Source organism: Capra hircus, chromosome 12, assembly GCF_001704415.2.
Source record: "Capra hircus breed San Clemente chromosome 12, ASM170441v1, whole genome shotgun sequence".
NCBI classification, from domain to species: Eukaryota; Metazoa; Chordata; class Mammalia; order Artiodactyla; family Bovidae; genus Capra; species Capra hircus.
The window spans coordinates 58,370,100-58,396,822 of record NC_030819.1 but is presented as its reverse complement, the minus strand read 5'-3'; the positions used below and the strand labels follow the sequence as shown (position 1 = coordinate 58,396,822).

The following is a 26,723-nucleotide window of genomic DNA, read 5'->3' as shown; positions in this document are numbered from 1 at the left end:
TTGATTATACTGATAATTATATATTTTAAAAAACATAAACTGACATGCAAACATGGAATTCAACACACATTCCAGATTTTATTTTTCAATAACCCTGATTAGAAACAGAAACTTTCTTAAACTGCAAAAGACAGGATGCTTTCTATTTAACAATGCTCTGGGGATGCCAACCAACACAATTAGACCAGAAAAACATGATGTAAGTATCAGAACAATCTGAAATACTGACAAAACTGTTTGCAGACAGTGTCACCTAACGAATCCAAGAGAATTAACTGAAAGACTCTTACAACTAGTAAAAGTTCAGCAAAGTGGCTGAAAACATAACACAACAGGTATAACCAGTTAGAAAATAGAATAACAACAATGTTAGCAATGACAAAAAAACTTGTAAAATATGTTTTAAGATGTAAAGCCTATTCTTATGAAGAAAATAGTAAAATTATATTGAAAGGACTTTAAAAAAATCTATCTCAGTGGGCAGACTCAATATTGTAAAGATGTTGATATTCTGAATAAGAGAAAATAACCAGAATAGCCAAGAACAACAAATAAGACACTGTTAAAATTACATTTTAGGGAAATATCTCAGACTAAATATAAAACCTTATCATATGGGTATAGTAACTACATTATACGTTGGTTATAGGCAAAGACAAAGAAATCAATGACACATGAGTCCAAAATCATATCCAGGTAGACAAAGATATTTAGTTCATGATACCTGTGGCATTTCAAACCAGTGGAGATAAAAGAAATTATGCAATAAACTGTATTAAGAAAAGCAACCACACACTTAGGAGAAAATAAAGTTAGAACACAATCACACACAATATACAAAAGTAGTCCCCAGATGGAGTAAATGATTTAATGTTAAAAAAAAGTATACATATGAGAAAAGTATTTTTAAAAAATCTTATAGATAGCACAAAACTCTAAGGCCACAGTGAAAAATACTGACAGATTTGAGCTCACGAAGAGGAAAAACTCCCATATTATTACAGAAATTATGACAGAAGACATCAACTGGGGATTCCCTGGCAGTCCAGTGATTAGGATTCAAATGCTTTCACAACCATGGTCTGGATTGAATCCTCTGGCAGGGAACTAAGATCACACAACTTGTGTGATACAGTAAAAAAAAAAAAAAATTAGCTTAAGAAGATATGTGAGTCACCAGAAGGTAACTTCCACAGATTTAACAAGAAGTGAATAATGTGAGAATATGTACAGAGCTCATGGAATAAAAAGTAAACTCACTTTATTATATATGCTAGCCAAAACCTACAGTACTTTTTATAACAAAATGTAACTTGGTATAGCTAAAGTCCACAACCCATCCCTACGTCCTCCCTTTTTGCCCAGAGATGAGGAACAACAATGATAAAAAGAAACAGTTAAACAGAAAAACAGGCAAATACAAACAAGTAGTTCATGGACTAGAAAGAGCCAATCAAAAAGAAAACATATGTGACAATGGTCTTTCATTTCTAATTGGAGAAATGCAAATGAAAACAAAGTAATTTTTATCAGCTGACAGAAGTTAAAACCAGCATTAACTGGTAGACTTTGCGGAAAGCAATTTGGCAAAACTTAAAATTTCAAGGAACTCCACAATCCTCTACACGGGTATCTATTTCTTACAGGAAAGCTGGCACTTCAGCACAAAGACATACAGGAAAGATCATTTACTGCCTCATTTGTAAAAGTGAAAAGTGTAAATAACTCAAATGCCCATCAATAGAACATTGATTAAATAAATCATAACTACACAATGAATTTTATGCAGCTTTTAAAAGTGTGCAATAAACCCATACGTGCTGATAGCTTTGTAGGTAGAGGAAAAAATTGTAGAAGGGTATAACATGGTCCCACTTACATAAAAACAAAAGCTATACAGATATGCATGAGGAAGTGTAACTGAAATCCTGATCAGATGAAGGGTAATTTTCATATTTTTGCTCTGAATGTGTTTCCACCTCCTTTCTATGGTAAAATATTTAGGAAGTACATGTGTAAGGTTTCAAATCAAAAAAGATGTTCAACTGGCTGTTAGTTACTGTCAACACTGTCTTTATCTGACTAATGAAACTACAGAACTCATCTAACAATTACTAATTATGAACAGTCTGAGGCTTAATGACAAGGTAATTGCTTCTTCAGAGCAAACTACTAAGCTAATCCTAAGAGTTAACTAATTGGACTCCCTATTTATAGCCCGTTAAACTGTATCACACATCCTTCTAAAGCTGTTGCATTAAAACTCCTAACATTAATAGTTTAATAGCTTCTTTTGCTCTAAAGTCATGGGTAGCTCCCTGAACTGGCTTTGTAATTCAAAGCCCCACACCGTGTTCTCTCAAGCTACTTTTGCACAGGTTATCTCCCTACTACCCAACCACAACTCAGAAAGCTCTCTTGAGCCAAGTTGATCTCACTTCCCAAATGAACACTTCTAGTATGCAGCACCCTCCAAACATTCACATACCATCTATAAGCGGTGAACAGCATCATCTCCTCTCCAGGACTTTTATTCATGATACCTACAGGCCCCCAGGGGGTGCAGAAGACTATCTAGTGAACCCAGTTAAACCCATCTATTCAAGACAGGAAACTGCCAGGTAAATAAAACTTACATTTTTATCCGTCACTTTCTGGGATCTCAGTCTGAAGTATCGTATATGCTTTCAGTAAAAAGCAAGCAGTATTGGTTTCAGTTATTAGTATTTGAATTCTAGTCCAAATGAGCAGCATAAGGACCACTTCAGACCATCAACTCTGGCTCTACCCTGTGACCTTTGGGCAAGTCTAGGTTGCTTTGTAAAATGTTGAAAATATACATTTCTCACAATGGGAGACGTGGTAATAGGGTATCCAATAAATGTGGACGAGTATTATCATCTTGACTGGGAAACTCCAGCATAATTTGAGAACTATATCATGACTTCTTTAAGACTTATATTAACATTTATTCCATCAATTGGCTGGATGATTAATATCGGAGATAGCAGAAAGAGAGCACACCTCTGGAGTAAAACAGATGTGATCAACCCCTCTGGCATCACTTCCAAGACGAGGAATCTTGAGTAAACCACTCTCTGACCCTCAAGTTCCCTCATCTGTTCAGGGGCATACCATCTACTACCACATTGAGCTACAGTGAGGGAGGGCTACGTGAAACAGTACATGGAAAGCCTTCAGTAAGGCTATCTGGCACAATAAATTATCTGACTTCATCTTAAATAGAATAATTTGTCACATTATTTATCTACATTTTAATAAGGTAAATTTAGATTTACTCAACGAGTGTTCTTGACTACTAAGTACAAGGCACTGTGCTGTGTGCTGGAGATTAACTAGTGAACAGAAACCTCATCTCTGTCTTCATGTAACTTACAATGCTGGAGGCAGTAAGACGATCCAAATACCAACTGGGCTAAGAGGCTCTATAAAGAAGGAAACTAAGAGGGCATACAATAGTAGGGTTTGTCCTTATCACAGAAACCTACAACGGCTTCCTTGGGGAAAATTCTTGTTGTGTGAGTATGAGACAACTAGATGCAAGCAGAAAAAGGAAGAGGGCTTCAGGCACAAAGAGTAGACTATACTTCGTCTTTTGAATGTCCATATCCCTTTGTATGCACCCTAATAGCCTGTACCTCTGGCAACTAGGTGTAAGGGAAGAGTGTGGCTGACATAGACTAAGAAGAAAGGTCTGGCTAGACAGGAGTGACCAAAGATGCAAAGCTGTGTAGGGCACATTATCCTAAAGGGAACGGTGGAGTGTTAAGGGGTTGTAGGGTTTACACTACAAGATCTGTTGCTGCTGCTGCTGCTGAGAGGATCACTCTATTTCACGATAGTCTGGCTACACTGTGAACATCAACATGAGGTCAGGCAAGAGCAAATGTGACAGACAAGTTTGGTGGCAAAGACATGAGAACTTAAAGTAGAAAAATTCCAGGAGCAATCAGAAAAGAAAATCAACAGGACTTAATGACAGACGAGAATATAAGCATAAGGATGAGGAGGAGGAAGAGGGCAATCTCTAGGTTTCTGATTTGTGTTACTAGCTGAATGCTAGCTCTACTTCCAGATGTATGAAGATGACTAGATCCCGGAAGGAAAGGTTATGCATTCAGTTTTAGACATGTTCAGTCCAAAATCTTTTTAATTAAAAATAAATAAAAGCAGATCCAGATCTTGCCATTCTCCTACTCATCAAAGACAATGGATTCCCATCAAACTCTGAACAAAACTCCCAAGAGCACACAGGTATGGTCTAGCTCTTTGCTGGCTTCTGAGTTTCCCTCCAGCCCTTTTATCCATTGGTCACTTTCACTTCAGAAACACAGCCTTCTTGAAATCCCTAATGTGCTCATTCTCCCCTAAGGACTTTTTGTACGTAACTCTTTCCTCTGCCTGTAGTATTCTTTTTTCCCCTCATATGGTTTGGTTTTATTCCCTCACTTCATCAAAGTCCACAATCAGATGTCACCTTCTCAGATAACCTTCTTCGTTGATCCTTTGTAAAACTGCCCTCCTGTTGAGAGTCTGGGCTGGAGGGAAAAGCTGAATGAAATCATAGTCTTGCTGTGCTAAAGGGAAAGGCCTTCACGTAACACATAACACAAGTCCCAAAACTTTTGAAACAAGTTTGAGTCTAACATAAGCTGCAATCCAAGCCCAATTCCATGGATTGAGGTAATCAACTGCCTAACAGAAAACAAAACAAATTCTCTCCTGGGGGGTGGGGGTGGGGAATCACATCAACTTCAATCCTTCAGTTCTTTTATGCACATTCTCCTGCAATAGAGAAAAAAATTAAAAGCCCTGAAAGGTGAGAGAAAGGAATGTGACCAGAGAAAATGTGACTGATAATGAAGAAAAAAAAGAATTAGGCAATAGTATCAGGTCCACAGATGATGAATAGTTATATAATTCTAATCTCTGCCAGTTGCATATTTTTATAAATGAGAGAAAAGCATAAAAAGAGACATTCAACAGAGAAATGAAATCTATAAAATATAACATTCTAAAACTAAAAAGTATAATGTTTGAAATCAACTAATCAGGTGGGTTACATGGAAGACTGGACAGGGCAGAAGATAGGCTTGATAAGTCTGAAGATGGGTTAATAGAAAATATTCAAAACAGTGAAGCACAGAGAAAAAACAAGTAGAAAGAACAGGGAAAGGGAAAGGGAAGTGAAAGTCGTTCAGTCATGTCCGACTCTTTGCGACTCATGGGGTAAGTCCACGGGATTCTCCAGGCCAGAATACTGGAGTGGGTAGCCTTTCCCTTCTCCAGGAGATCTTTCCAACCAAGGGATCGAACCCAGGTCTCCTGCAGTGCAGGTGGATTCTTTACCAACTGAGCTTTCAGGGAAGCCGTATTTATAACCAGAGTGTCAGAGAGGAGTGATAATAGAGTAGAAGTAATTTGTGAGGGTAATCTTTCAAAACTGATGGAACACATCAATCCACAGCTTCAAAAGCTCAGGAAACCCCAAGCATGACAAACAAAATGAAAACCACTCAGTATAGTCAAACTGCTAAAAACAAAGATAAAGAGAAAATTCTAAAAGCAGCCAGAAAAGACAGACACATTACCTACAAGGAGCAAAAGGGTTTTAAGCTGACTTTCCCACAAAAAATACAGAATTGAGAGGACGAGAGAATGCTAACTTTTAAGGTGCCAAATAGAACTGCCCATCTGGGAATTCCACGTCCAAGGAAAATACCCTTCAATAATGAAGGTGTGATTAAGACCTTTCAAACAAACAAAAAAAAAGCTGAATGAATTAACTGCCCCAGACCTGCTTACATTAACTGCTTATATTACATAAGCAATACTAAAAGTTCTTCAGGCCGAAGGAAAATGAAGTAAGTGGAAGCACAGAACTATCCAAATTAAAAAAAAAAAAAGAGAGAGAGAGAAAATTATGGGTAAACAAGTTAGAACACTGATTATTGAAAGCATTGATATTCTGACATTTAAAACCAAAAAATATATCAAAAATATAGAACAAAAAGTAGAGGCACAGCAAATGAAGCTGAACTGTTTTCAACTTCTTGCCTTGTTCATAAGGTTATAAAAACATTAATACAGGGTAGACTATAATAAGTAAAATACAGATATTGTAATCTGCAGGTTAACCACTGAAATAATAACACAATCAGGTGTAACTAAAAAGCTAGTAAAAGAGATAATATAGCAAGAAGTCCTTTACTGAGCCAAAAGAAGGTAGGGAAAGGAGAACATAACGGAATGAATAAAAAAATGGCAAACAGAGAAAATACCAAAGAAAGCTAGCATATCAGTGATTAAACAAAAATAAGTAGCCTTAACACTCTAACTAAAAAACAAAGATTCTAAGGTTGGATAAAAGAACAAGACCAAAGGAAAAAATGTTTACATAATACACGCTTTTAAACATAAGGACACAAACAGGTTGAAAATAACAGGATAGAAGTTCTGTCATGCAAAGAATAGCTACAACAAAACTGGTAATGGCTGTTTCGATTATCAAAGACAGTATGATGTATTCATACAGACAAGTGACATTTTATAATTAGAAAAGTGTCAACTTCATTATAAAAATGTAATGATCCTAAATTTTACTGAATAACATAGCTTCCAAGTGTATAAAACAGCTTCTCCTCCAATCATTTCTACTCTCTATCCAATTTGTCCTTTTCTAATCTCTACACCTTCTACCATATGATATGATATTAAATACTGCTTCTTGTTTTCCTTATTCCCCCACCTCTCTGTGGAGGATGTGAGCTCCGCAAGGGCAGAGACTTACTATCCTGATCACACTTTTGTAACCAGCCTAGCACATAGTAGGAATTCAATAAATATTTGCTGAACACATTAACAAAACTGCCACTACATTTCTTGGTGCTTACTTTTGAAGTTGATACATTTCTTTTCTTCAGTTATGCAATCATTTAAATAATACTTAGTAAATCTCTGTTGGCCAAGATTTTGCATGAGAAGTTCAAACAAAAAGTTTGAAAAATGTTACTAGGAAATACACTTTTCTCTTCATGAACCAAAGGCTCCAAAAGTAAAAATCATTAAAATATGACCTCCTCCACTTAGTAAACATTTAAATATAAATGTATATAGATTCACATAAATAAAATAATACAATTATATATTAGCTTCCATGTTTATTCAACTTCACAGAAAATCCAAAAATGTGTCTGAAAATTGGTTATCTACCTAAATACCAATTGTTCATCATGGTGACATAATACTATATGGTAGGGGACATATGCCTAAGTTAAACAAATTCTTAAATTCCTGACATTCTTCAAGTGGGCAAAAGGAAATCTTAAAAATCAAACTTAACAAGTTGTAAGAAAATACAGAAAGTAATTTAACCTTTAATGCCTGGAACAAGTTTTACAGCCACATTTGTAATTTACATATACAGTGGAGATCACTGAAAAAGCTTCCTGTTGCACTGCAGCAAGAAATTTTATTATAATGTAGATTAAACGGATTTGCTACAGAGTGCAGCAAGATAACCTCACTGAAGAATCGTAAGATTTTCATAGTGGAACTTGTTACAATGAGTTAAATATTTTCTTAATTTTATACAGTACATATTTTCAAAATGAACATTATCACTGAAGAGTTTGCTAACCATGTTTAGCAATTAATGTTTTACACATACTTAATTTTACTTTAGTTATCATATGTGGCTCTCCAAATGTTAGTACATGAAATGTTAAGTTTAAACATAATAATAAGATAATCCCCTAAGAATACTCAGGACATTAAAACTTTGATCATTATTGCACCTATTTTTCTACAGAAAAATGGAAAATTTACATTGTAATCCTCCCAAAAAGTGAACAGACAAGTTATAAAATCACAGACTCATTGGCATTGAACAAAATCTACAATGAGCATTTTGTGTGAACTAATGTACAAAATTAAATGTGCAATGAAATTTGGTTAACTATGATCATGCAAATAAAAATCCTCCATAATCATTTTTTCATTATGTTTTATAAAATGGTCATAAGGATATACTTCCATAAACATTTCTGGTGCAATTTAGTCAAAGACAAAAATACAAAGCTATCCCTTATTCTTTATTTTATAGATTTAAAAGCATGCCTTTGTACTGCTGAAATAGAAAGAGCGTGTTTGGGAGAATTGAGCTAATGACACGTTTAAAAACCAGCTGTATATTGGTCCAACGTTAGCTGCCTTGATATATAGCAGCCTCCCATTATCACTGGTGTCAGTACTGCTGTAAATGAAGAATAGTTAAATATTGAGAGATTAAGACACAATTCAAAACTATTTTTTTAAATAAAAGGCCCTTTCACAAACATGAAGAAATTTTTAAAAGAAAAATAATCACATCAATTGTGAGTATACACTGGAAAATAGTAAACGTCATTTTCCAAAATAGTAGTTTCTTTATTATATCCCCCATCTATTATAACCAACCTTGGAAATATACCTTAAACATAATGGTATATTAAATGAAAATGCTCAATTATTCACTGTGATAAATAAGTTAGAATACGATTTTCTTTTCTGATGGTAACCATGAAAAAAATGAAAGAACAGCACCTGAAATACTAAAATGAATTTAGGTAAGCATTAAGTCATACTCTATATGTTTTGGTTGAAAATACAGTTCATAAAACTGTATAAAGGATACTGCCTTTGTTTCTATATTTTGTAGATTACAACAAAGAAAAGAAGAAAGATATGCTCTAAACCCAAATAAATTTCCACTTCTCTCAATCTGGACAAGTGGAATTTCATTCAAAGTTCATAAGACTGTGGTACCTACAGTAGCTCATATAGTTGGATATATCACTCCCACCCTGCCCCTCCCCCCAAAAAACAATTTTTGGCTCCAAAATAAAGTACAATAATAAACTCTTGATGAAAAACTATGTTATGGGGCAATCTATCATATACTATGGCTAAATATGAATTTACAGAAAAGAGCACATCCCATTTTCAGCACTTTTTTTTCATAAACATGCAACTCACTATAAAATACAAAACACTTGCTTTCAAGAACAGCTTTATAAAGACACACTGCATCAATAAAATTTTTTTCTTTCTGATTAACTTTATACTGTTATGGAGAACTGAAACATTTCTAATGTGTATATATCAGATTTTATATTATAGTGTAATAATTTGCATTTTCTGAACATAATGTTCAAGAGGAAGTATCTATACACAATAACATTCTAGACTATCAGAAACTAATTCAAATTACAGAATTTTATTGATACAGTAGATTAATAAAAACTGAAAAGGGATGATAAAACGGGATAAAGAATTCAGTACATTATTTTATTAACACACTCTTTAAAATTAAAATATTTTAAATCTCTCTCTTTTTAAAATTTTCGTTGCCATGACAGGCCAGAAAATTCTGGGACCAATACTGAGGTGTAAAATAATCAAACAACTTCAGGACTGTTTCACCATTTGTGTGGCGTCCTCCCATCAGAGGCATGATTCAGGTGTGATGGCAGACCACTTAGCACCTCTGCAGATTAAGGATGCCTGGGAGTAAACACCAGCTAAGAGACGTACGGGAAAGAGAGCATTTCAACTCTCCAACAAACAGTGACATCAAGAAAATGACACCATTTGTTGAAAAAAAATTTTTTTCACAGTAAATTGCAGAGAATACAAATACAAACACTGACAGATTACTGCTTAAGATCTATCCTAACAAACTCTTTTCAAATCAATAGATCCAATAAACAGCTGGGCACTGTCAGTTTAAAGCCGCAGATAAAAGCTATACAAGCACTTTAGAAGTCAGAAACATTTAAAAAAAAAAAAAAGAAAAAATATATTTACAAGTTTCTTCTTTAGTTTATGTCTACATAGCCATCGCACATTAGACTCTTTCATAAGACTCCATAGTCAATGTTGTCACCATGCGCATGGCTAAAGCGTGTGACCACAGACACATGAGGTCATCAGAGTAAGGTCCAACTGTCCACTCTTCAGCAGTCCCATTTTGTGCATCAAAGGCTTTACTCAGCCTGAAGCTTGATAACCATTTTTTTCAAAGCTCTCACACAGAAAGTTATTAACGGCATCTGTTCATCGCCTTTCTCTTTTAGAACCTCGCCGCCGCACCTTGAAAGAAACATCAACAGGTGTAATTACCATTGTTTTATAACCAATTATTATTCTTAACACGTTCCTGATAGTCCTTTCTTAAAATCTTTCTCCTACATTAACTTTCAGCCTTAGCATCACATACATGAATGCTTATAAACAGCCTTTCCCAGGATTAGCAAAAGAGAAAATATTTTACTTTTCTGTTTAATAATTTTAAAGAGAAATGAACAGAAGTCAATGGCAATGGCAAAAAACAATGACAAATATCACCATGTTAAAGGAAAACATCTGATATTTATGAACTTAGGCTTATAGCTACCTTTCTCAGAAATTACTTATTGAGTCTGGATCATAATAACTATCAAAAAGATATAAAAAATGTGGCAAGTACTAATGAAAGCATAAAATTTCAGATAAAATAAGTTTAGTATTATCAAGAGGAACACAAACAGAACAGGATTTTAATGTAATTAACTTATAGTTTAGTTTTCCTTTAATGAAGCCATCAGTTACTATGTACACATCAGCCTTATTTTTATACCTTCCCCCCATAAAAACCCTTTATAAGCCAAACTAGTTTGAGACCATAATTCAACATATTTTTTTCCTCTGGTCTTCAACTAATTCAGATAAATGAATCCTGATGCAGACAGAGGTGCTGATTATATTAAATAAGACAGAGAGGCAGGGGTCAACTCTGGGGCTTGATCACAGGACACACGTTTCTCAAACAAAAAACTGAAACTAGCTGAGCTGATCCACAGATTCAGCATGAATATTAGCAATACACAGCTCTTACTTAGACGCATCAATTATATTTCTTCCAAAGAGAAAAATCGGAGCTGTGACAGGCAGCCATTCATTATTTTAAAAAGTATCTTGGGAGGCATCACATTCCTACTTTTGTGAAAGAAAGGTCTATTGCCAATTTTTATGAATTCCAAACGCTAATTTTATTTGAAGACATGACTTTATTCTACATGACTGACTAAATTCTAGTTGTTACTGAGAAACTCAAACAAAAAACTTATACGAAATATTACCAAGAGTATATTTAACAGATACTGGGAAAACTTAAGTGCATGTGGTGTCGTCCTGAGACTATCACTTGCTCTTCTCTGTATTCAGTTGTACACTGGACATTTACACTTTCACTAGGCTATGTCTATTATTCTCACTTGGTTTCAGGTTTTCATAAATGATATTTTCTCCACAATCTAAGCTGATAGATGAACTAACACACTACAAACAAATGAAAAAATACATACATAAATATTCAGAATTATTAAGTAACAGCAAGTGCTAAAAGAATCTGACCACTTATCAACTCTAATTCTACTGAATATATTCCATACTATCACACATGGCACTTTAAAAAACACATACATTTACTGTAGAGACTTCATCTTCTTCTGTTTCTTCCTGTGGATTTTCATCATTGACAGGAGAGCTACCCTGAAACACATCTATTTCTTCACTTGAGTCATTTTCTTTAGTAGCTGCTTGTTTAGAGCGTCCTACACGGCTAGAGTAAAACACAGGTAAAATAAAATGAACATTGTGATCTTTAAGTGGTAGTTTACCTTCGTAAGAGGGCTTCCCTGGTATACCACTCAGCTGGTTAAGAATCTGCCTGCAAGGCAGGAGAATCAGGGGTTTGATTCCTGGGTTGGGAAGATCCCCTGGAGAAGGGACAGGCTACCCACTCCAGAATCCTTGAGCTTCCTTGGTGGCTCAGACGGTAAAGATGAATGAGTGCAGGAGACCTGGGTTCAATTCCTGGGTTGGGAAGATCCCCTGGAGAAGGAAACGGCTACCCCTCCAGTATTCTGGCCTGGAGAATTCCCATGGACTCCATGGGGTCACAAAGAGTCGGAAATGAATGAGCAACTTCACTTTCTACTTTACTTCATAAGAGGAAATGCTTTAAATACTTAATAGACTCTCCTTTATTATCATTTTTACCCTCAATTACCGTGTAAGCCAAGAAATATTTTTCTTACATTCTAAACCCTAAACCAGTACTTAACCCTAGATTGTTACATATAAAAAGATCTAACAAATAACAAAAGTCAGGGTGACTGAAACCAACGCCATAAAGGATTTTAAAATATAACCCAAAGTCTACTCTTCCTTTTATCTTTCCCAAGTCTGTAAAAGGCATCTATGTCTACTGAGTTGCTCAAACCAGAAAATTTAGTCTTCCTTAATAGTGTGCAATTCTTTGTCTGACCCAAAGATTCTACTTGTAAAGAAATATCAAATCCATTCACTCTCTCCATCTTCACTGTTACATCATACATATTTCTAAACCATTCTCATCTCTTGCCTCTAAGTAATCTTTTAAAAATGTAAAACAGCTGATGTCACGCCCCTGAGAGAGGCCCCTACTGTACTGAGAGTAACTGCATTAACCTCCTTGATAAGTACATAAGGACCTTTAGACTGGCCTTGCCTACTTGCAGTTCTCATCTCTTTCTATACCCCAATTCCCTGAAACTGCAATACAGCAAAAACTTTGCCTTCCTTCGGCTCTCTGAATTTGTCAAGATTATTCCCACTTCAGCACCTTCCAAAACAATGTCCCCTCCACTTGAAATGTTCCTCTCCCTACTCTCTAGAAGTCTAACTCCTACTGTTCTCAAGGAATCAACGTGAGGAATCAACTTGTTCTCAAGGAATCAACTTTCCAAAGAGAAAACTTCCCCAGTTCCCCAGCCCTCTCATTACACTCTCTTACAGCACCCTAACTTTGTCCTCCAAGGTACATTTCACAACTTATTATTTCACATTTATGTGTGATTATTTAATACCTACATTCCCTTTTAGATGCTAAGCACTATAAGGATGCCTGTTTTCTGTCACTATATTCCTTAGCACCTAGTACTCTCTGATACATAGAAGATACTCAAAAATATGTAACAGATACCACCATTTAATTAAACATATATATCTGTTGGTATTTAATTTAGAATTTCCTCATCATTTCTATAAGCAATTGAATATACATACTGTTTAATCTGTACTCAAACCAATTTACTCAAATTTACTTGATTTAGTTTTTCAGAATTAACAGAAGAAAATACAGGGAAAATAATATAATCTTGCTCAATTCCACTAAGATCAGAACAAGAAAACAAGCAAATAGTAACATATGTGATCATACTACCTCTAAAGAGGGGCTTTCCAGTAAAAAGAAGTTAGGCTGTTAAGACAGGACATAGACTCTCTCTCTCTGTGTTGATTTTTTTAACAGAAAATACTTGCTTCATTAAAAACATTCCCATGAGGAGGACTTGTGTAATTTTACAAGACAACATGATAATCATATAAGCCCTTAATTTTATGATGCCCCAATATAAATTAAAGTTACAAGCATGAAAGATATTTACCCTGTTATTTTGTTATAAAGTTAATCATCGAAATTTAAGCTATCTTAGGAATTTTTTTTTAAGTTATTTTTCCATGGTTGCATACAAACACATTTATAAAGCTGCCGCAAAAATGTACTTACCTTTACTTTTCACGTGAAGGAAAAATTAAATGGAAAAAGGTGGGAAGTACTGGCTAGACACTCAGTAACTTTTCCCATGGAATACACAGGAACAGGAAACTATGAACTGAGTGTTTAACCAAGGTGTGCTGGCAACTGAAAAGTCAAGCCACTGAAGTATGAGATTACTTTCAGAAAAACTGTAAAATTTCTAACAGACAATATGCTACTCTGTTTTTGCTTTAAATGAGGAAAAAAGTGCCAAATTTACAAATTACAACATTGATGCCCCTGCCACTTTAATAATTTTGGACACAGATTTGTTACTATAACTCTCCTATAAACATGTACTTGTGTGAACATCCAAAACTATCTATATGTAGATACAGATGTGTTAATTTACTTAGAAAACAATATCAAGACATCAAAAGCTTGAGACCACTATGTGATAATTTCCACCAACGTACTTAGGAAAAATGATGCCTGTTACTTTCCTACACTGATCAAAGAATGAAAGCAAAAGTGTATAAGCTATTTTTTTAAAGCTGCTGAGGAAAGATGGAAAACCTGTGGTGTGGAGTAACAAGAAAATGTGATCTATGCATGATTATTTAAAGATACGCCATCATCTCTTTAGGTACCATAAAGTGTGTACTGGAAATAATCAACTATTTGGTATTTGTTTATAACCATTTCTCTAAAGCCTATAAAAATGTACAAATGTCGCCAAAGGATGATTGGGATATTAATCACCTAGGTAAGTTTACAAAAATTTTATCTTACCTAGTATAATGGGCTAAATATATTGGTGGCTCAGACAGTAAAGAATCTGCCTGCAGTGTAGGAGATCTCGTTTGATTCTTAGGTCAGGAAGATCTCCTGGAGAAGGGAATGGCAACCCACTCCAGAATTCTTGCCTGGAGAATTCTTCCTTGGAGAATGGACAAGAGAGCCTGGTGGGCTACAAGTCCAGGGGGTAACGAACAGCTGGACATGACTGAGCAACGAACACTTTGACTATGTATTGTTATACTTAGAAATTTATGAACTCTTGCAAAATAATTTGAAACTGGTTTGAAACTTAATATTATTTACAACTTACACATTTTTGGGGGGTTGTGATGGTGATGGTGTTTTTGATGGTCTTCCTCGTCCTTTCTGTGGTGTGGACTGTGTGGATTCAACTGCACTAGTTTCTGGAGACTCTGCTCTGCTTTGGGGAAGACCCAGATGCAGACAGCATCAAGTTATGATTTACAGTACAATAACTGAATGCATGCAGTTCAGAGTGGCACACACTTACCTCTGCTGTGCTCTCCTTGAAGGCCGGTGCTGTTTACTTTTTGACTTCTGCTCTGTGTTTCCACTTTGTCTTTCTTCTTCCTCCTCTTCTTCTGCTGTTGAAGGTCCAGATTTTTTTTTGCTTCCTTTTTTGGATGTTTTCATCGTTGGCTCTTCTTTGGGTGTACCCCCACCAAGAGGTTTTGGTGGTCGGCCTCGTTTACCTTTTTTTGGTGGACTGTTCTGTTCATCCTCATTTTCTAGTATATCTTCTTTGAGCCTCTTTTCCTCAGGCCACTGCTGTTCATCTGACTCTGAAGCTGTATGGCCTCTCTTTCGTCCACGCTGACTGCCTTTAGGTTTCTGTTCCTGTACCAACTTGGAAAGGTCATCCATGCCTAATTTCTCTTCTGAATCTGTTACAGGTGTCTTTTTCCGGCTTCTAGGTTTGTCCAATTCAGACTAGGAATAAAAGCCACGATTTCAAATATAAAACTTAGTATACATTATTAGTGTGTGTGTGTGTGTGTGTGTATATATATATATAGGTTCAAGAATAAACAAATGAACAAAATCTGTTATCTACTTCAGTTATAAGAATGTACCTATTAAGGTCTAGAGGTTTTAAGCATGTCGGAACCATAACTACCTACTTGCTTTTATTAACAATTTTCTAATATAAAACATAATCTGGGGGTAAGAGGGTAAATTTTTATTCTTACTCAAGCTACAGAGCCTCAGATGAAACCTCTCAGTAGATGAATAGATGATAAATTTTTGATGAAGAGCTAGTCCATTAAAAAGAACATTCTAAATTCAACACTTAAAAGGAGTCATAGTTCAGTACTCATTATGAAGTATTGCAGTTCTTATTAGTATCTGCTGTCTCTACCAAGTTTTAATTGGCAACTTACTTTCAAATATTTCACAAATGTCTATACTGTTTCAGTAATAAAATCAATATATTTTCTTAAAAAAAAAATCCATCTGGTCTACTAAAAAAAAAGAAAAAAAGCCAAATTCAATGCTTAAATAATAGACAACTACACTGAGTACAGTGCATCTGCATTTGACAGTCAATTTAAGTAATCCTAATTTTACCACTCAGTGTATATAATAAGACATAAATATTAACTAGGTAATGCATAATGCATACACATCATAAAAGAACTATTTTATTTCAAAAGTGGAGGTTGCAAGATACAAAATTAAACATATTCATCATTTATTAAAAATTCTGAAAACATTTCTGAATCAAAGATATCGCTTCCTCCCAGATACAACAATACAATAAAAATCAATGACTTCCAAATTTAACATAAAATCCCAGTCTACAGTCACAGAATTTAAGCCTTGACTCGTAGATGGTGATTCTTTAAAGAAATTCTTCAAAGAAACAAGGAAGAGTATGTATGAATTTGTAATTTTCTCCATAGGTTTGAAGAAGTGAAGTGAAGTTGCTCAGTCGTGTTCGACTCTTTGCGACCCCATGGACTGTAGCCTACCAGGCTACCCTGTTCATGGGATTTTCCAGGCAATAGTACTGGAGTGAGTTGCCATTACCTTCTCCAGTGGATCTTCCTGACCCAGGGATTGAACCCGGGTCTCCCGCATCGTAGACAGACACTTTACTGTCTGAGCCATGTTTGTAGTACTAAGTTAATTTCCAAATGGTTTGTTCCAATTTACATTCTTAAAACATCAGTGACTACAAAAATTATCAGATTACTTATAATTCTTCACATGTTTAATTAGTCATTTGTGTTTCCTATCTGTGAACTGCCTAATTATGCCCCTTGTCTGTTTACTGGAGTTTGAGTTTTAATCTACAATATTCTACACTTTCATGTGTATTTCATGTATAACAAACAAATATTCCTGTCTGTTGCGAACTGAATTGTGCTCCCACAAAATTCACAAGCTGAAGTATTCTGATATTCTTTGGATATGGGATCTTTGGGAGGTAATTCTAAAGTCATGAGGGTGGGGCCCTCATGATGGGATAAGTGTCCTTAGGAAAAGAGACACCAGAGAGATCTCACTGTCTCTCTCTCTCCACCAGCTTGTTGTTGTTCAGTTGCTCAGTCATGTCTGACTCTTTGTGACCCTGTGAAAAACAGCATGCTGGGATTCCCTGTCCTTCACCATCTCCAGAAGTTTGCTCAATCTCATATCCTCTTACCACTGGTAAGAACACAGTAAGAAGGGAGGGTGTGTGAGGGTGTGTGTACGTGTCTTCAGTCATGCCCAACTCATTGTGACCACATGGACAGTAACCCGCCACACTGGTCTGTCCATGTCATTTTCCAGGCAGGAATACTGGAGTGGGTTGCCATTTCCTACTTCAGAGGGTCTTCCCAACCCAGGGATCGAACCCAGGGTAGCCATCTGCAAACCAGGAACAGAGATACCATCAGCAACTGGACTGGCCCACACTTTGATCTTGGACATTGCAACCTCCAGAAATATGAGAAAATTTGTGTTGTTCAAACCTTCCAGTCTATGGTGTATTGTTATGGTAGCCTGAACAGACTAACACATTATCATATCTTGTTTTAGAATAGGATGTGAGTTGAGATTCTAAACTGTTTTACCTACTCCCACTGCCAAAGACACATCTAATCACTTCAATGATGTATTATGCTTCCTTTACTTTGTATTATTTTTCAAAGACAGTAATGCTTCTAGGTATTACTAAAATACTAAGCAACAAAAGCATGGTATTTTACTAATTATAACTAAGTATGTTTGTGTTTGGTTGGGCTGATTTTATCATTACTCCTTCTTTGCATCCATTTATTCTACCCTTGAGCTTCCTTGGTGACTCAGTGGTAAAATACACCTGCTAATGCAGGAAGACACAGCTTTGATATCTAGTCTGGGAAGATCCCGAGAAGGATAGAAAACCCACTCCAGTATTCTTGGGAATATTGGAAATCCTGGGAAATCCCACGGACAGAGGAGACTGGGCAGAGGGGGTGTGAGGGGAAGGTGGGGCTATAGGCCATGGTGTCACAAAGAGTTGGACACAACTTGGCAGCTAAACAACATTCTTCACCGTGGACTTAAAATCACACTGGGATTTTACAATGATATTTTCACTCAGAACTGTCATTTTTTAAAAATTCATTTATCCCATGAAAGAATATGGCATGTCCTCTCTCTCGCCTATATTTCTCAGTTTTAATGTTTTCTCCATATAGGTTCCTCCTACTTCTTTTTAAGGTTATGTTTAGATCCCTCTAATTTCACTGTAACAGTTATTGCTGTAAAGTATATCTATTTTCCCCCTAGTGTCTATCTGATATAAAGTAAAATAACCAGAGTAAAGTTAGTTATATATATACATACAAACATACATCTACCATGCTAAATTTAGTTTCTCTATTGCTTCCCCTTATTTTTTTTAACAGTATAAAAATAAATGTCTCTTCTTTTTCATTGTCATACTTTTGGTTCCTATTTCATGTCTTTCAGAACTGGCCAAATATTCTAGAACAATAACTGGTGATAACTGGTTGGTTGTTTTGTTCCTGATTTTTAATAAAAATGCTTCAAGTATTTTGCCTTTAATAATAATAATTTTGACCAAATCACTGACTACTGATTTAAACAGATAAAACGTTTAGCATATGATGAAGTACGTTTCTACCATTAATTTACAAAGAGTTCATTCATTTGCCAAGAATGAAATTTTATTTATATCTGCTTGACACAATCTGAGATTATCTTGTTAGCATCTTTTATTTAGGATGTTGACTTGCTATATAAAAAGATCTTTTAGCATTTAAATTATCCTTGTATTCTGGGAAGAAAAAAGACATATAAATGTTTGGTTTTAATTTGTTACTATTTTTCTAGAGTTTTGAACATAAAAATTAATTGTCATTACTTAGAGAAGAAAAATATTAAAATAAAGTTTCTAATTATAAATATTACAACTCATTTTGATGTCCAAAGATCTGAAAAGAATGGCTGAAATCTTAATGTTTTGGAAAAGGCTGGTGGTAAAAAGGAAATTCAATGTCTGTTTTCTTGACAGTATCATAAAATAATCTAGCTTCCTAAAGCACTAAATTCTCTAATTTTTCATTTGTACTGTACTGTTTTCAGAACAAAGTGGGTATAAAATTGACATTAGAAGTAAGAAATGGGGAAAATGTTAATTGTAAAACTAAATTACTATTGTTCAGTTGCTAAGTCATGTCCAATTCTTTGCGATCCCTGTCTTCACTATCTCCTGGAGTTTGCTTAAATTCATGTCCATTGAGTTGGTTATGCCATCCAACCATCTCATCCTCTGTTGTCCCCTTTTCCTCCTGCTCTCATTCTTTCCCAGCATCAGAGTCTTTTCAAATGGGTCAGTTCTTCGCATCAGGTGGCTAAAGTATTGGAGTTTCTGTTTCAACATCAGTCCTTCAATATTCAGGACTGATTTCCTTTACCATGGACTGGCTGGATCTCTTTGCAGCCAAGGGACGCTCAAGAATCCCAACTATTGTGGTTCTCCAACACCACAGTTCAAAAGCATCAATTCTTTGGTGCTCAGCCTTCTTCATGGTCCAACTCTCACATCCATACATGACTACTGGATAAACCATAGCTTTGACTATATGGACCTTTGTTGGCAAAGTGATGTCTCTGCTTTTTAATACATTGTCCAGGTTTGTCATAGCTTTTCTTCCAAGGAGCAAGCATTTGGAGCCCAAGAAAATAAGTCACTGTTCCTATTTTTTTCCCATTTATTTGCCATGAAGACTGGATGCCATGATCTTAGTTTTTTGAATGTTAAGTTTTAAGCCAGGTTTTTCTCTCTCCTCTTTCACCCTCGTCAAGAGGCTCTTTAGTTCCTCTTCACTTTCTGCTGTTAGGGCGGTATATCATCTCCATATGAGGTTGTTATTTCTCCTGGCCATCTTGATTCTAGCTTGTGATGCATCAAGCCTGGCATTTTGCATGATGTACTCCGCATAAAACTTAAAAAAGCAGGGTGACAATATACAGCCTTGTCATACTCCCTTCCCAACTTTGAACTAGTCCACTGTTCCATGTTTGATCTAACTGTGGCTTCTTGTCCTGTATACAGGGTTTTCAGGACAGGTAAGGTGGGCTGCTATTCCAATTTCTTTTAAGAATTTTCCAGTTTGTTGTGATCCACACAATCAAAGGATTTAACATAGTCAGTGAAGCAGAAGTAGATGTTTTTTAGGAATTCCCTTGTTTTTTCTATGATCCAACAGATGTTGGCAATTTGATCCCTGGTTCCTCTGCCTTTTCTAAATCCAGCTTGTATATCTGGAAGTTCTAGGTCCATGCTCTGCTGAAGTCTAATAGGATTTTGAGCATTCCCTTATAGCATGTGAAATGAGCACAACTGTATGGTAGTTTGAACATTCTTTGGCATTGGAATGAAAACTGACCATTTGCAGTCCTGTGGCCATATTTAATATAAATGTACATGAACAATAATCCCTTTGCAGTGAAATTTCAACGTGAAGCTGGTAGTATACAAAAAAGACGATACTTTTCCACTATCTATTGGTCTTTAAATTGAACTTCTATCTCTTAATGTCAGCTCTCTAAAGACATTTCAGTTGGAACAAGCTTATTAATAAGGTGCTTCTGAAAATGGATGCAAAGTTACACAAAAGATGGCAAAAGCCTTATTAACTACATGTATCAATCTCAAAAGCTTATAAATTCAGAACTGTTCTATGAAAACAAGGAGTTTATTCTGCATTGCTCCAAAATGCAGACTAGATATGGAATTTATAGGATAACAAAATATTAACCATGTTTTCTAATTTCTAAGGGCAGTATATGTGGGTGTGGGTAACCTACCTGAGGTCTCCAACAAATGGGAGAAATTACAGGCTTTCCACTTAAGACATTTTCAAGCATATGGTATCTAACTCTCATAAATTATAAAGAAGGAATTTCTACACTAAGAGAGAGGTCAGATTAGAAGACATTAATAACTTTTCTCACTCAAGGATTCTTCTATAAATCCAGATAACAAGGTTCCTTTCTGGCTAAGCAATCAATTTTTAATTCTGCTTGGGTGAAATATTTAAACAGCCAATAATAATCAGAATTAATACTATAGTTAGGATTGAGTAAGAATTTTAGAGTTTTAAGTACAAAGAGAAACAACTTGCTAAAATAAATTACTGGAGAAACCTGAAAAAAACTGAAAATCATTTAAACTTTGTGGGATATGTAAGTTTGGGCCACTGGAAGACAAGAAGTATAAGAACTATTTCAGAAAAAGCAATGTGTTTATTAATAATTGTTCCCTCTATTAATCAAGTAGATGAAAGCACATTAACTTTTATTATAATGATAATCATTAATAAAAAATATTAATCTTGATAACAATGAAACAGCAGCAACCACCATTCATTTGGGCTAATTCATTTATTCTGATAAACCTTACCAGCACCTTATTAGTTTCTAATAAAGAAATTAATTCAGGGAACCTAACAGGTTATTCAAGAAATGTTTAGAGCTAACCTAGAAAGTCAAAATGTACTCCATTATTAATGTCATTGGGTTGTGTTGGAATACATAACCGCATTCTATATCCATACTAAAAATGCCAAATTATCTTCAAATGATAATTATAAATTATGTCTATAACACATATCAGTATCACTGCTATTAAGATTTAAAAACTAAACAAGGACTTTATGAAAACTGTAGCATTTCCAACATTCACTGGAATCATATTTAGTAATTAAAGGCTCAGGAGATCAGCTAAGATGCAAGAACCTTTAAGAATTCTCATTCTAGTCTCTTCTCTAAGGCTAAGTTTAAACTCATTGTGTTTAAAGAAAAAGAAAACAAACACAAAAGCCAAGCAGTTCTGAGTACAGAACAGGCATGTCTGAGTCCAAAGCTTTAAAGAATAAAGACTGCTTACTAGAATAAGACACACAAGAAATTCAATATACTTAAATTACATGGTAGAGGATAATTATAAACTCAAATTTGTGATTAAAACCACTGAAGTAAAATCATATGTCAAACTTGAAAGTAACACTCACTGGTTTCCGTGTAAAAATTATTATTTATATAGAAAGAATTACTATTCTTGTACTTATTATAAAATCAAACGAAATATCTCACCCTTACAAGATCAGAGTCGTCTCTCTTGTCACTTTTTTTTCCCGGCAAAGGTGAAGACATTGTGTAATCTTCATTTTCACTGTGATCCATTTCAGAACTATCAAGCCTTTTAATACAGATATTTGTTATTATTATTACAATCAAACCTTAAAAGTTCTTCCTGTTCCCAGTGTAGCTTTATAGCTTTATGAACAAAAAGTTTCATTCTTTCCAAAAAGTATCCATTTTATTTTCATGGTGGTTTAGTCCTTAAGTCGTGTCTGACTCTCTTGCCATCCCATGGACTGTAGCCCACCAGGCTCTTCTGTCCATGAAATTCTCTAGGCAAGAATACTGGAGAGGGTTGCTATTTCCTTCTCCAGGGGCTCTTCCTGACTCAGGAATTGAACCCGGGTCTCCTGCATTGCAGGCAGATTCTTTACCAACTGAGCTGCAAGGGAAGCACTTTAATATATTTAATACCATTTTGGCTATTTTCCAACCTTCTCCCTTTTCATGCCTGCCTGAGATTACTATTAGCTGATTCTGGCTCCTCTTGGAAAAGGAAATGGCAACCCACTCCAGTGTTCTTGCCGGGAGAATCCCAGGGATGGCGGAGCCTGGTGGGCTGCCATCTATGGGGTCGCACAGAGTCGGACACGACTGAAGCGACTTAGCAGCAGCAGCAGCTTCTCTATTCTCCATCAGTAACCTAGGTAATCTTCTAAAAGCACAAATTAGATCACTAGACTCTACTACATCTTCCAGTTTTACTTAAAAGTCAAACCAAATTCTTTACATTATCCACAAGGGCCAAACATAATCTGGCTACCTCTCAACTTCATCCCTGACCATTATTCTCTAATCCCTACTCTCCAACCAAAGCGATCTCTCACACACACCTAGCCCATTCCCTTAGAAAGAGTCCTGGTGAACAAAAAACAACACAACTCAGAAACTAAACAACAACAAAACAAGAATGCTAAAACTAGTTAAATTGTAAATTATTTTCCTTTTCTCTTTGGAAAATAAAAAATTGAAAGTACACAGCACAATTTGAAAGCACATTTTTAAACTTTTTTAAAACAAAAAAGTTATATACTTGCTCAGTAAAAGAAATTCAAAACCACATCAGAGCATCTCCCTCCTTCACTGGATTTCTGTATATGCTACGAAGATGTTGGGTATTCTTCCTAAAACTTTTGATGCATGTACAAGTACATGTAAATACAAATTCTTCTTAAAACCCAAAAATACTTTACACTGTTCTATTCTTGTCTTTTCCACTCAATCACATATTGTGGAAACTCTTCATATGAGCTCATATGTCATTTTTTAAAGGACTATGTATTCCACTGTATAGACAAGCTGTAATTTAAAAGTTTACATTCACTGGACACTAAGTTTGGAAACCAGCTTACGTCTAACAACAGATTGCCCCAGGAAGCTAAAATATGAAAGGATATGGAGTACCCATCTAGGTGAGTAAGCAAATACATTTACCCTGTAAATGGCTATCAGTGTTAAAATAGGAATGTATAGATATGCACTGACTTTCATTCACTGACACTGAACGTAGAAGATGTTATTTTAGACCTCATAGCCTTGGTGGAGTCCTTAATGTAAAGCATGGTATTTCTTGTGTACTTACCTCCCTTTTATTCTTCCAGGAGAGCTTGGATTTGAGCTGCTGCTTGCATTGCTTACAGTTTCCATTCGTGATGATTTTGTCTGAGATTGTTTGCCTGCTGATGAAAGCGGCTTATTAACAGCTCCTAGAACATTGGTTGTTTTGGGCTGAAATGAAAAATGCATATCTCTTTCTATTTGATAAAAGCCAAAAAGAAATTTAGATGTAAAGAATCACAAATAACACCTGCCAAAGTATTTCCATATATAAATCATGAAAAGCCAGCCTACCTTAAGCAAAATAAGAATTATAAACTGAGTATCACTTGAATAAATAAAAAACTGTATTAACAGAATAACAGTTAAGTTTCTAAGTTATCTACAGTAAGAAGGCTCACACAGAAAGTGAGAACACAAAAAATGTATAGTCAATAGTGAAAACTGACAATCAGACTCTTGCTAAGGAAGGACATGTCTTTTTACTTTAATACTACAGAATGAGAAATTTAAGAAAGAAGATATCCAGGGTTTTACCATAAGCTAAAAAATATTGTCTATATCTCAACCTATATCTATATAGTAAAAATAACTTTTTCTTACTAAATGGAAGATACTGAATATTTGTATTTTCTTTTGATACACCAATTTAAAAGAAATACAAAATAATATAATTATATCAACAGTCACACTAAAATAAACTACCACATAAAAATTAAAACAATTTTCAAAACATACTTTTCCAGGAGTGAAAAATGATTTCATTTCTGGAGGCAGATAATTTTTGGTGTTACTGAAGTTCTGGAAGCAAGGGAAAAAAGACACAGTTAATGACTTCTGAAACACTGTATCTACAAAGCAATTCAAAAGTCAACAAAGCTTAAATCAGAGCAGCTTTTGGACTTCCCTGGTGGCTCAGACGGTAAAGCGTCTGTCTACAACGCGGGAGACCTGGGTTCCATCCCTGGGTCAGGAAGATCCACTGGAGAAGGAATAGCAATCCACTCCAGTACTATTGCCTGGAAAATCCCATGGACAGAGGAGCCTGGCAGACTACAGTCCATGGGGTCACAAAGAGTCAGACATGGCTGAGTGACTTCACTTTCCTTTCCTTTCACTTTCCTTTTGTTTTAAAGTGCATTATAAAATACATACTTATTGAAACTAAAAATCAGTTGAAACACAAAATTTCAGTCACTGATTTTCAATGCTGTAATAGCTAAAACTAACCTTGTACTAACTCTCGTACTAACACAACATTTTTGAGCTCTAATATGCTAGAGCTGTAAGAGCACCTGAACAAAAACACGGTTATACAATAATACTCTCCAGGGAAGAGACCACATATATATACTCTTTTTATCTTAATCACAAAAAAGTGAATGCCTAAATGCAGACAGTCCCTTTTCAGGTGAACCTACAAGGCCTGTTCCAATCTCTATACACTGGGGTTAAGATATTAACTGGTACTCTGCTTAAAAAAAAAAAAAAAGGGTAATGACTGTTCTCCTCTCACTTAGGTAGACTATAAACCTCCAAGAGATTCTTAAAAATACCTTTTTTAGATTACTACTACACTTGAGTTTTCTGAGAGTGGTTTGGGAAGATCCCTGTAATGCTTCCCAGGTATTAAGCATGCTCCAATGTCAGTTCTCTGATTCTTTCACACCAGTTAAAATTTCAAGGGCTTATAATTTCAGACTGTATCAGCATTCTCCTTCCCGTTTTGAATCAATGGCCATTAACTCGGCAATTTACCAGCTTTGATCACATTTTTGCCAGTGCTCTTAAGACTAGCATAAAACTTAGAAAACAATAAAATTCTATATCATTTTAACTCATTTCTGAACCTATTTGTGTCCTCCAGCTTGGCCCATATTCTGATCTTGAACATGGTTAAGATTCACGGAGACCTTTCCCCATGACATAAGTAGTGGGTCAACTCTTGACACTGACTCTTCCTGATCTTCCCACAACCTAGTGGTGACAATACATTTTATTTCAACTTACACAAATAAATCTTAAAATAACTACCTTGTCAGGCTGGGTGAAAAAACGAGCTGGCAGTACTGGGTCTTTAGGAGATTCCAAACTATATGTGGTGCTTTTTGACATGATGATATTCATGGCAACATCACACACAGTATACAGTTTCTGCAATGGGTATTAAACAAAAAGAAAAAATCAGGTACTTAAGTTGGCAAACTAGAATCTGTGAATTAGGAGTAATTCCAGAACATGCATTTAGTATGTAGTTTTCAGGACAACAGTGTAAGTTAATATACTTATTCTATTACTGTAATTAGTTTACTAGTAACAGCATTACTACCATTCTCTACTGATTCTATATTAACACGAATACTACTATTTACTACTAGTAGAAAAAACTGATGCTGTCTACAGAAGTCTTATACCCTATGCTCAAATGCTTAAAGTCAATAGAGAATCATAACTATTTACAAAGAATTACATACTTCATTCATTTTTGCATCATCTGGTCCTTGGGCATCTTTTGTTTGTTTAATATTTTCTACCATCTTTCTGATAAACGCATGACTATTATTTTCATTTTTAGCCATTAGTATTTCCAGAACAAACCAAAGACACCTAAAAAATACCAAGAAAAAAATTCACTATTAAATACAGATATAATTCTAAATATAATGAACTCCAAGAGCAGAAAAAATTAAGAAGAAACAGCTAAAAATCAATAGAGAAAAAAAGTATGTCACATACATATTACAACGTATCAGCAAGGTAGGTATGAGTTCATAACATCCTTTCTCAAAAGTCTCACTAATTTTCCTAGGTAGACAGAAAAGTTAAAAAGAAACAGAAATGGTAGAAATAAAGCAATGATCTTAATCCTGAGCTGTGGCAGGGATGGAGGGCTGCCTGAAGCAGTAACTGGGTCATAAAGTGAAGATTCTCATGTGCTAAGATTGACTGTGGTTCTGACTGCAGTCTTTAGGAAACGCGAACAACCGTGAGAGTCTTCATCAATAAATTGGGGGAAAAGTCAGGGCTGACAACTTTACATACTTAAGGGAAAAAACAAGTTTCAGTATCTCAGTTTCAG

At 35.3% G+C, this 26,723-nt stretch overlaps 1 protein-coding gene across 5 annotated transcripts in view; it reads right to left on the bottom strand.

Moving 5' to 3' along the window:
- The window catches only part of PDS5B (PDS5 cohesin associated factor B), a 173,929-nt gene continuing 154,370 nt past the window's right edge, over positions 7,165–26,723 (bottom strand). The window contains exons 27-35 of one of the 5 annotated variants that reach the window (XM_018056634.1): positions 26,119–26,251; positions 25,679–25,798; positions 24,383–24,445; positions 23,670–23,815; positions 22,046–22,145; positions 14,934–15,373; positions 14,733–14,843; positions 11,524–11,662; positions 7,165–10,152 (exon numbers count right to left, since the gene is read on the bottom strand). In XM_018056634.1, coding sequence (XP_017912123.1) covers positions 10,117–10,152; positions 11,524–11,662; positions 14,733–14,843; positions 14,934–15,373; positions 22,046–22,145; positions 23,670–23,815; positions 24,383–24,445; positions 25,679–25,798; positions 26,119–26,251 — 1,288 coding nt within the window. In that variant the 3' untranslated portion in view covers positions 7,165–10,116. Of the gene's footprint in view, positions 10,153–11,523; positions 11,663–14,732; positions 14,844–14,933; positions 15,374–22,039; positions 22,146–23,669; positions 23,816–24,382; positions 24,446–25,678; positions 25,799–26,118; positions 26,252–26,723 lie in introns of all 5 variants that reach the window. The other 4 variants (XM_018056632.1, XM_018056635.1, XM_018056633.1 and 1 more) reach the window with 4 other exon arrangements.